We start from the raw sequence: 12399 nt of genomic DNA, 5'->3' as shown, positions 1-12399 counted from the left end.
CGAGTGCTGCATCACTGCTTGGGATTCTCCCCCTCTCTGTCTGTCTGTCTCTCTCTCTCTCTCTCACTCTCTCTCTCTCAAATAAGTAAATAAACATTGTTTTTTAAAAAATCCATAAGGTTCTGTCTGATGCTTTTTCTTTTTCAGCTACCATAAGACAATGTCTTATATTTTTTCTTTAAAACTATTGTGGATGGATGAGTAAAAAAGCAATCATAGCCCACAAATGAGGCATCCTGACTTCTACAGGATTGCTCACTTTTCCCTTCCTCTTTTTCATGATTTACAAACCCTAATGAGACTTCTGTAATCTCCCACCATTGTGAGGCTTTTTTTGTTTGTTTGAAAAGCTTTAAAGATCCTCAATGCCTACAGAAGGAAATACAAACTCAAACCACATTCAAAGTTCTAAATAATCTGCCACCAATCTATGTTTCTAATCTTATTTTTGGGTAGGGCAGATTTTTTTTTTTCTCCCATTAGGTTGCTTGATCATAAGCTAATCAAAGTCTGACATATTGTAGAGAACAGGGAAAGAATGCAGGAAACAGGCAGGCCGCAAAGGATAGCTGAAGGGGATAAGCCTGAGTCTGAAAAATATAGGCCTGTCTCTTAATTTGTCCCCAGAGAGTTCAAAAGAGGACCAAATGACGATAAATATATGAACTGTAAAAAGAAAATTGGTGAAAGCAGGCTCTTTCTGTTTTAATCATTCCAGAATCAGCTCAGGCCTGAGACTTCAACTTTTGAGAATTAGGGTACATCCCAGTGGTGATGACTCACTACTCTATGATTCATAAAATGGCAGAAAATGAAGAAGTACAGGGATACGGATGGCCCAAAGGCTCTCTGCAGAAGCACAGAAAGAACTTAAATAAAGTTCAGTAAGGAAACAACATGGTCTCTAAGGAGAAAAAGTATTAATGTGTAACAAGACCAGAGAACTTGTTACTATATAAAGAATGCCCCCAATTTCTGAAGGCCGCTCACCAGAGACCTTAAGAAGACAGTCAAATATGACAGTGAAAATGTGACGGAAGCAGGTGGGCACTAACACCTCGAAGTTCGTGCTTGCACTGAGATATTTCACTTGGCTACTGTAGCCAAGCTTTCCAATTACAATTTTATGACCTTTCATGGAAATGGTTGTTATTTTAAATATTAAATGTTGGTATTAAAAACCAGAATTCACAAAGGAGAAACAATACAACATAAAATACGTATTCATGACACATGTGAATAATCTCGAAGTAATCTTTAAGCAAACCTGAATGCTCCTGACCCTTTCTGGGCAGCAGGTGGAATCTGGGCTGGATCACAAAACAGAACTGAAGAGTGACAGCTGTCCTAGGCAACTGACTTAGTACTGCCCCTGGAAAGCTAAATACTCTTCCCCTCTCAACCTAGGAAAAAAATTTAGTCCTCCTTTTTTCTGTGACATCACTGAAGATAGAAAGCAGGCTCCTACTTAAGTAAGTGCTGTCCTGACTCAACTCTATCAACCACTCTCCTTTCAGTCAGTGAGGTATTTTAAAGTTTTATATTCAGAAACATTTATAATCATGCAAGAATAAATAACACAAGGAGAGATTAAAAACTAGCCTACCCAAAATAAACCCACCAGTAACTAAATAAAATAAATCTGAAGTTGGCAGCTTTCCAGAAAAGCATGAGTAAAGTTTGTGGTTTCTATGACAGCAGATACACATGACTTATGTTTTACACAAATGTCTTTTTCAAAAAAAAGCTCCTGATCCTAAACAACACAGAATGGCCAGATTGAAATAAAATCACTTCCTTAACACACACAGTATGTCAGGAGAACTATTGGTTTCAATGCTGGAAGGTGAAATTTCATTAACAGGTTTCCTAATATGCCCCCAGAACACTCAATACCATCTGTGCAGTTCTTTTTGTAGTAAGAATTTTATTTTATTTTTTAGCATTTGATGTAGGATTAAGAAAAAAAAAAAAAAGGGAAGTCACTTGATATACATGGGAGAGAAGTCACGTTGAGCAACAGACATCTGGGACAAGCTGTGGCTTTGTGAATCTCAGACCCTGATTCTTTAATCAAGTAATGTGTAAACCGAACATTCACAAATAATTTTAGTATTCTTTATAATTATCCGTATCTAAAGTGTACTATATTATATTAAATGTTTCATAATAAAAACATGTTTTTTTGGAAAAAGTCAGAAATAAAATATTCATTAAATTCAATACAAGCACCAACATTACTGTAAGGCATGAAGGAAAGGAACACTGGCTATGATTATCACTGATATTAATCACTGTAAATAAACATAATATCATCTAATTATGATGGAATAATAATGAAGAACAAAACTGAAATGAATATTTGTCAGATTTGTGTTCATTGTAGGTCAACATAGGCTGAATTAATTACTGTTAAAAGTGAAAATTCAATGGGCTCAGAGGTGTTCATGAATAAGTAGACTGTTTAAACGCTAAATTCTGGGAATCATATTCCAAATACTCTTCTTCTTCCTCTTTTTTTTTTTTTTTTTAAGTTTATTTATTTTTGAGAGAGACAGAGATAGAGAAAGCACAAGCTGGGGAGGGGCAGAGATAGAGGGGGACAGAGGATCCAAAGCAGGCTCTGTGCTGACAGCAGAGAGCCTGATGCAGGGGTCGAACCCACGAACCGTGAGATCATGACCTGAGCCGAAGTCGGATGCTTAACCGACTGAGCCACCCAGGTGCCCCTCTATTTACTCTGCTTAAGGGATTTTTATGTTAAAAATTTGTTAAACTTCTGACTCTTAAAAAGAAAAAATCCAACAATTCCATACATCACACAGTTCTTATCACGACAAGACACCCCAAACTAATATAACACTGTATGTTTACTATACTGGAATTAAAAACTTAACTGTAAGAAATTTAAACAAGTACCTACTACCTGTTAAACATGTACTGGAAAAGACTGTGATCACAACACGCATATTTTAGATTTTAAAAAGACTACAAAGAAATGAAAAAATGCAACCTCCAATTCTAGAGCACTGAATGCCACAAAATGAAACTTTCTGGGGTGATAGCAAGCACTTGATTTAAAACCAGAAGTCTGAAAACAATAAAGAAACAAAATGAAATGTTTCAAAACAAATGTCACATAATGAGTGATTAAAGAAGGGTGTTTGGATAATACGACCCAATCAATCAATAGTAAACCAGCACAGTGAAATAGCATATAGTCAGTCCAGTACTTCTCAAATTCTTGAATGCTTCAGGAAAATACTGAAAACAGGACTCAAGACCATTTACTGCTAAAAGAAACAAAATGTATCAGGAAAGAAATAGTAGACCATCATGCTGCTCTTATTATGAGAGCATCGCACTATCTATTGTTTGCAGGCTAGTGAAGTAGCTGTTAATCAAACTGACAGTTCAAGTGGGAGGAGGTTAGGAGATTAAGAGAGAGCTTGGTGACCATGCCCCACAGATGCAGTCTGATCCCACACTGTCACCAGTCACTATGAAGTCTTAGGAACACAAGAGGCTTGGATGGTTTGAAGACCACATAATGGAGGTCAGCTCTGTGGGCCTGTGTTATCTGGGTGCCTGAGACAGGTATTTCTGGAGGCGGAAACAAAGTGACTTCAACCCTCAGGATGTGGGCTGGCAGCCTGGAGAATGAAGGACTAAATTGTAAATGAAAAGAATGAGCACACAGAAGAAACTGTACAGAGTGCATAAAGGAAGGAGAGGTGAGCAGGTCTAAAGTAACAACACAGGGGCCCAAATCCCACCCACCAGGAAATAAGACTAAATCATAACACCGAAAAAGTCTGCAGGGGAGTGCATGGTTATTTCCAAATCCTTTCCCCGTGATGCTATATATATCACGATGAATCCCTTCTTCATCAATCTTCCCCAAGAAAAAAATTAAAACTATATTCCATACACACTAATTATAAACTTATTTTTATATAAGCTTGGGAGTACAAATTTAAGTTATGGATGAAAAATAAAACAACTTCACGTTCTAGATATCTTTTTAAATATCTCATGAATACAGTTTAAGACAAATGCTTGATAAAATAGCACAGCAGGGGACGGGTGGGATGAAGCCATTCCAGTGCACAGGTGAGGACGCAACCCAAACCCTTCAGCTCATCTCTGCCGCCTTCTCTGGCCACCACCCAGACGATTCTCCTGCCAGTTCTAGTCCACCTGACTTTCCATTTTACCTTATTTTCCCCTTGCATGACAATGTCTCTTCACAAAACAAGAACATCTCTGGTTATTTTTAGTAAGTCCAACTTCAATTTTTTCTGTCATTTTTTTTCTACTATGAGTTCAACTGCTAAGGTAATTTTAAAAAACAGTAACAGGGGGCGCCTGGGTGGCGCAGTCGGTTAAGCGTCCGACTTCAGCCAGGTCACGATCTCGCGGTCCGTGAGTTCGAGCCCCACGTCGGGCTCTGGGCTGATGGCTCAGAGCCTGGAGCCTGTTTCCGATTCTGTGTCTCCCTCTCTCTCTGCCCCTCCCCCGTTCATGCTCTGTCTCTCTCTGTCCCAAAAATAAATAAACATTGAAAAAAAAAAAAAAAATTTAAAAAAAAAAAAAAAAAAAAAAAACAGTAACAAGAGGGGCAATGGGGTGACTCAGTCAGTTAAAGGTCCAACTCTTGATTTCAGCTCAAGTCATGATCTCACCGTTTATGAATTCGAGCCCTGCATCGGGCTCCACGCTGACAGTACAGAGCCTGCTTCTGATTCTCTCTCTTCCTCTCTCCCTGCCCCTCCCCTGCTCACACTCTCTCAAAATAAATAAATAGACTTAAAAAAATTTGAAGGGCGCCTGGGTGGCTCAGTCGGTTAGGCGTCCAACTTCGGCTCAAGTCATGATATCAAGGTTTGTGAGTTCGAGCCCCGCACTGGGCTCTCTTCTGTCAGCACAGAGCCCGCTTCGGATCCTCTGTCTCCCTCTCTCTCTGCCCTTCCCCTGCTTGTTCTCTCTCTGTTTCAAATAAATTAATTAATTAAAAAAATTTTTTTGAAAAAAAAAATTAACAAGAAACTCAGCTAAAACTTTCATCAAAATTACCTTGAAAACTGAGACAAACTGGCCCCCTTCATCTTAACTGTTGATGTAACTGGCCCCTCTGCATTACTAAGGAAGCAGCACTGAGACGGAGCTGACAGAGTTAAAAGAATGTTGGAGACCAGTGAATATACCCATAATCCAAAGGTGACATTCTCCCTAAAGTTGCTGCAGAAAAGTGAGTTTAGGGGGAGGGAAATCACACTTACAAGTCCACTTATGGCTACAATCCAGATGTAGGAACCAGAGGTGAAAAGCTATAAAAGAAAAAAAAAAGGCAACTAAAAATTAAATTCAACTGCCAGTCACAGCATACTTCTGCTTACATAACTACAGTGATAACCATTTAAATAGTAATTGTATCTCTCAATATAAACAAGTAGAAAATTAATAAGTATCAATTCTGTCATCCAAAAGAAAATGATATATACTTTTTCTTTTTTTTAAACCAAGCTCTCAGCCTTCCCATAGCCTAAAATAGACTGGTTGCACCTAACCCACTCCTGTGCAAAGAAAAATAAGTTAAATTCAAGCATATTCTTATTTATAAATGGACATTAATTGATTTAAACAAAGCAAAATACCACATACCAAGCAATTATTACAATCAACAACATACAAAATGCGTAGTCACCATCCCATGCCTGGTGCTGAGTAATGGCAGGTGACATTAGTTTCCACAGTTCTCTCATTTTAATTTCTCATCACTGTCACTCTAATTTTGGATGGGCCGACTTGTGTGAGCACACAGGCATGTCCAGGGCTGCTCGGCTTACCTGCTGTGCCTCTCATTGCAGACCACTCAGGGAAGAGCAAACTAGACAATGACACTGAAGTTAATCCATGTAAAAGTAATCAGAATTAAGCCTCATAAAATCTCTCCCTTTGTTTTCCAAATCATTTACATAGGAGAGTTGTGCTGAGGTTAAACAAAAAAAAAGGCGTAAGACATTCAAAGTGTTGCTGTGAGAAGGGAAAGATCTAGAGCCTACTGTTTGTTCATATTTATACCATTATATTGGGTGTATGAGGACTTCTGCTCCTAGACAAAGAAGCATGACCAGGGGTTAAGTACAGACACTGTGCTAAATGGAAATCTCAAAGTTCTGCACATTTATCAAGGATCTATAAAAAGAGAGAGAGAGAGAGAGAAAGAGAGAGAGAGAGAGAGAAACATAAACAGAAGAGAGATACAAAGGTAAGAGAAGACAAAGTACAGGCAAAAAGGAGGCTGACAAATTTTGTTCTTAGTGCTACCTTACAGAGAAAGGAGCACTGGTTGCAAATTTAAATTTAATCTCTTGATCTAAAATTTAATACTTTTACCTAGTGTAAACGACTTTGAAAATAAAAAGGATGAAAACTATGTGGAAAAATATTTTTCTGTAGTTTTATTCTAAAAATATAAAGAATAATAAAATAGCTAACACTTTTTTGCCGTTGTTTTATTTTGTTTTTGTTTGTTTGCTTTTAGCTAACACTTTCATAGCACTTACTATGTGCCAAGCATCGATCTTAACGCTTTTCATATATTAAAGTTATTGAATCCTCCTAATCACCCTACAAGGTAAGTTCTATTATTAACTCTATTTTAATCATAAAAACGGAGAGGTTAAGTAACCTGCTAAGATCAGAGAGCTGGCAGTGTACCCAAGAGGTCTGGCTCTGCCGCCCAGTGATCATGACGTCCAAGCTGTCATGTCTCATACACAAGTAAGAAGAGCTTATCGTTGATTCCGTCAATAAAAAATTATTTCCTTTGGACTCTTAAGCCCCTCATCTTATTGCATGTTTGGTCCCAATTGTGTCTGCTCATGTTTTAACAGTAGGTATGTTTTTTCTCACTGCTGGGCTCCTTGAGGACAAGGGTGCTACATCTCATACTTCATTTTATCTTCCACAGCCCCCAGCATAGGGCATTACATGACTGGCTCTCAAGCCATCTACCTTCAGAAACATTTTTGCTCTTCTGATAATAATTAAAATCATTCAATCATTCATCCATCCATCCATCCATCCATCCATCCAATGTCCCTGGCTTCAAAAAGTGTTATGCAGGAGACAGAAAGACACAGAAACATATGTGAAGGTCAAGGGAGGAGGGAGGTAGGGAGAGAATAGAAACTTAGAGAAAAAGGGGTCCCCATTCACATCAAGGTGGGGAGTGGTGGGAGTTGATACTGAATAGGCAAAAAGAACCCTGGATGCCATTTATGGTAAGGACTTCAGATGTTATCAAAAGCCAATGAGGCATCTCCACCTCTATTTCCCGATACTAACTTCTACCTCACCAAAAAAAAAAAAAAAAAAAAAAGGGAAAAAAAGAAAAAGATAACATTCACAATCTCAGAAAAACCAATAGAGACAGAAATTATTAATTAATATTGGAACCAAATGACTTAGTTCTTACTATCTGTTTGGATTATCTTGACCAACCAACAGTATTATCTCTAATCCTTCAGGGAACCTTGTAAGATAGACATTATCATCCCCACTTTATGGATGGGCAAATGGAAGCTCAGAAAAGTGACAAAGCAAATAACTACCAAAACAAGTAATCAAACCAAAGTCCACTTGGCTCCAAAGACCTTCCATAATGCTCTACTTAATGCCTACACCATAATTAATAAAACAACCTCAAGGATGCTCTATAACTTTAGTTCATCACCCTCAAGGATGCTCTATAACTTTAGTTATATAAGGCACTATAGAGTCAACAAGGGGCTCCGAGGGTTTTCAAAACTGACCCAAGTCTCATCTCCTTGCTAAACTAGAACTTGGGTCTCCTGCCCCAGGTCCAGGGTACTCTTCTATCACCGCATTCTGCCTTCTGCTGTAACTCTTTTTAAAAAGTAAACATGCGGGGCACGTGGGTGGCTCACTCAGTTAAGCATCTGACTCTTGATTTTGGCTCAGGTCATGATCTCACGGTCCTGAGACTGAACTCCATGTTGGGCTCTGCACTGGGCATGCAGCCTGCTTAAGATTCTCTCTCTCTCTATGGGGCACCAGGGTGGCTCAATCGGTTGAGTGTCTAACTTGAGCTCAGGTCATGATCTCACAGTTCGTGGGTTTGAGCTCCACGTTGAGCCCTGTGCTAACAGCTCCGAGTCTGGAGCCTGCTTTGGATTCTGTGTCTTCCTCTCACTCTCTACCCCTCCCCCCGCTCATACTCTGTGTCTGTCAAAAATAAATCCACATTTTTTTAAAAAAGATTCTCTTTCTCTTTCTCTCTCTCTGCCCCTCTCCCTCACTCTCTCTCTCAAAAAAAAAAAAAAAACCCACAAACTAAAATCTTTAAAAAAGTAAACTGCCACCGCAAATCCTAGCAGTAAGAATAAACTGCAGAAAAGTGCTATTAGGTGATACATTAGGAAGGATAAGGGAGAGTAATTGTATGCAGGTTGAGAGATGAAGAATATACATTTCATGAGAAACAGTTGTAAAAGTGGTGAGGAAACACTCACCCCAGATGAACCATTGATAACACCTGACAGCACACTAGACAGGTTGGAGGAAATATCAAAGGTTAAAAGGGGAGGGAGGAGGGCATTTGACAGAGACACTATAGTATCCGGTTTGATATATGTAGGATAAGGAATGTTATGAGTATTAACAGTGGATCAAAAGGCCATGGTGCTGCAGGAAACAGTAGAATAAAAGTTCACATCAAAAGCTCTGAGAATGAAAGAAAAGTGAGGAGTATTACAGGGAGAAAATGAAAATCGTGTATCTTCTGTCACTTGGCCTGGAACCCCGCAGAGGTAGGTCAATGGCACTGGATATTGGTGAACATAACCTTTTTCAATTTAGATCAAACAATAGGAACTCTCAAAGGTCTTCGAATCAAACCACTTAGCAAAGTGGCCATACAGCACAGAAGTTATAAAGTTGGTAAGGCATGTCTGGTTTCTTATTCAGCGCTCTATTTGTAACACTGTACTCATTAATTTTGACAGTGAATTTCCACTTTCCACCTTTTGACGGGTCTCATTTGTTTCCACTTCATACTGTGATTTGTAAAAGGTACTTACACGGAATTGTATAATGAAATTAAAATATTTTCCACTGATACAAATTACAGTGAAAGCTCTTATCAGATTTCTAAAGACTATGAAAGTATTCTAGTACATTATATACCTTGATGTTCTTGTACTGTAACACTTCCTTTGAACATTTGATATAGATCATGAAGCCAAACTTATGGGGAAAAAAACATTGTTTTCAAGGAGATCAAATGAGAAAAAGACATCCCCCCCATACCAAAAAAAAAGATCTGGTTAAAGAAACATGAACACAAAAATGCATACTGTACCTGTAGTCCCAATATATAAATCAATGTCTTGTTTGTGATGGACAATGGGCCCAGAATTTGTGCCACTTGGACTCTCGGTATGGAGCAGTAAAATGGTACAAACAGAGCAAACACAGGTGCCAGGCTATGCAAACAAACAAAAAAAAATCACTATAGTATAATACTCAACTTAAAATACCAATAGCAAATATATATTTGAAGCAACACTGCTTATTTCTATCTGAAAGCATGGTCTTAGATATACAAACTAGATTCTACATTTGCATCACGTCTGAAATATTTGTACTTATATAATATATAACACTTTATGAAAACTATAACTATCTAAACACTTATTGACTCTCCTAAAACTATTGCAAAGGTGGTTCAGCATCTACTAATTGTCAGGCATTGTGAGAAAATTTAAAGTTGCCACTGTGTTTTCTTCCCATGAATGACTTAAATCTAATGAAAGAGATTTTCACAAAAGCAACAAACGTAATCTATCATGGTCACATCCCAAAGTCTCCTCTCACACTGTCCAACTATATCACTGCAGCACTTGACACTCTTCCCACTCCTGCCTTTCCTTCCTCAAACCCCTTCTTCCCCCTACCTTAAAACCTGTTCTTGCTGGTCCCCCAGATTTCCCCTGCCACTCTTCTTCTACCCTCTCCAGGGCTCGCCATAGCCTCTTCTTACTCCACTGTCTCCTTGTTATCGTCTCGAGCCATTCCATGGCATCGATTACGAAAATGGAGTCCCCAAACTGTCAGCCTGTCCTTCCCCTTGGTTATGAAACTCAATTTGATACCTTCAACTTGACATACTCAAAAGTCACGAAGTGTCTTTCTAATTAAAGTCTTGTTTCTCTCCAGTCCATCTCTTAACACTGTTGACACACAAAACACAACACTGATCATGTCACTCCCCTATTTAAACCCATCCTTCCACAGGCACCCCAGATCCAAAGAGGAAATGTGAATATTAGCATGAAATAGCAAAGCCCTCCAATTCGTGCTTGTAAGTGTAGTTTCTTATTAGTATAATGTAGCGTAGTCTTTCTCTCCCTTCCCCCAGTCTGGCTCCTCCCCACTATCTCAACCCCCAAAGATGCTCCCAGGGCACAGTAGGCTCTTTTGACTATTCACTGACACAAGTTATTCTTTCAACCTAAATGTCCTTCCTACTTTTCTGCTTAGGAAACACTTCTGGCACGTGACAGCCCAATTCTTTCCTGTAGCCACCACTCCAGCTCCTCTGGGCAGCCCGAAGCTCCCTCCTCTGACCTACAGGCTCCCTCAGTTTCACTGTTTGTCAATCAGTGAATCTCCTGGGCAGTACATGAGGCAGCAGCCCTGCTACAGGAGCTCCATCTATGTCTATGAGTAAGAACCAATCTCTAATCTCCACAAACTAGCTCCAGGATTGCACACTCACATTCCTGCAAGGGCTAGGCAGGGAACACGAATGAGGAGAGTGGTCTGGAAACACGCTCGCACCCATTCATCATTAGACGCTTGGCGTAATGACTCAATATAGCCTTTATTTTTCCTTTGTAGTTTTGTTGTTGTTGTTTTGTGTGTTTGGTGAGTGGCATGAGTACACCTTTACCATAAAAAAAAAAATGCAAGAAACGTTTTCATTTCCACTTTTGTGGAAACACAGAATGCTCTTGGCCTCTTGCACAAAATTTTCCCTTCTCTGATAGAGATCATTAAAAAAAAAAAAAATCACTCATTGTCCTCTCAATTCTGCTTCCAAAAACAGAGTGAAAGCAAACATACAGTACAAATCTGAAAGATGGCAGCAGCATCTATAGGCATCTACAAGAATACAGCAAATACTAGAAGAGCACCTAAGTGTCAGACACTGGATAAGGACTGGAGACATAGATGTGTCAGACGCAATCTTTCTCAGTCTTGCAAGAAGGACGATGGAGACAGGGCAGCCAATGTATGTAGGCGGAACAGTGGATCAGCTTCAAATGCCTCACTCATGGGGCGCCTGGGTGGCTCAGTCGGTTGAGCGTCCGACTTCGGCTCAGGTCATGATCTCGCGGTCTGTGAGTTCAAGCCGTGCATCGGGCTCTGTGCTGATAGCTTGGAGCCTGGAGCCTGCTTTAGATTCTGTGTCTCCCTCTCTCTCTGCCCCTCCCCCACTCATGCTCTGTCTTTCTCCCTCTGTCAAAACTAAACATTAAAAAAAATATATGCCTCCCTCATCTGGCTCTCCTCCTAGACAGAGTACCTCCCATAGCAGGGAAGGAAATGCACCTTCCTGGATCCTCCAGCATGTGCCACAGTGCTTGGCACAGCATGGCAGCCTCATCCGATTGAGGGCCATAAAATAATCCTTATTCTTGAACAGCTGTATGATCATTTATTTCAAAATGGGATAGTAATTATGAGAAGAATAACCTAGTGGCTATAATTCTAGTCTTTTTTATTTATTTTTATTTGAAGTAGTATAATTAACATATGGTGTTATATCAGTTTCAGATGTACAATACAGTGATTCAACATTTCTATACATTACTCAGTGCTCATCATATGTACTCCCTTTTTCATCTAGGGTTAGAGTTAAGGTTAGAATTAAGGCATGTGCTTAGTATCCTACAGTTCAGAGACCTCTCCAGGGGATCAGGGTTAGGGTGTTAGGGATAGGGGTTAGGGGTTAGGGTATGCCTAGTATTCTGCAGTTCAGGGATCTCTCCAGAGACTAAAACCCCAGACTTCTGCTGGGTTGAGAACAGACTAGGCATCCATCTACCCAGCTGATACTCTAGTACTCTTTAAACAGATATTTAATTAGTCCTTCTGCTTTGATGTCTACCTTCACACCCATTTACAGAAATACTACCAATTCTTAACTGTTTCAGTTCTTCTCCAGGATAACTAGGCTGGTTCTCAGTTTTTCTTATTGTGTGTTCTGGAAGCCACTTTCTCAGATCTAGGGTAGGGTTAGGGCTAGTGTTAGGGTATGTGCCTAGTATTCTGCAGTTCAGAGACCTCTCCAGAGAATAAAACCCC

General features: G+C 39.6%; 1 protein-coding gene across 6 annotated transcripts in view; it reads right to left on the bottom strand.

Annotated features, from left to right (window-relative positions):
* UBAC2 (UBA domain containing 2) overlaps positions 1-12399 on the bottom strand; it is a 174330-nt gene that overhangs the window by 53881 nt on the left and 108050 nt on the right. For all 6 annotated transcript variants that reach the window (XM_045444988.1, XM_045444974.1, XM_045444982.1 and 3 more), the window contains exons 5-6: positions 9389-9512; positions 5283-5330 (exon numbers count right to left, since the gene is read on the bottom strand). In XM_045444988.1, coding sequence (XP_045300944.1) covers positions 5283-5330; positions 9389-9512 — 172 coding nt within the window. The remainder of the gene's footprint in view (positions 1-5282; positions 5331-9388; positions 9513-12399) is intronic.

Source organism: Leopardus geoffroyi, chromosome A1 (assembly GCF_018350155.1).
Source record: "Leopardus geoffroyi isolate Oge1 chromosome A1, O.geoffroyi_Oge1_pat1.0, whole genome shotgun sequence".
Taxonomy (NCBI): domain Eukaryota; kingdom Metazoa; phylum Chordata; class Mammalia; order Carnivora; family Felidae; genus Leopardus; species Leopardus geoffroyi.
The sequence above is the reverse complement of the archived record's forward strand: the minus strand, read 5'-3'. Positions and strand labels throughout refer to the sequence as shown.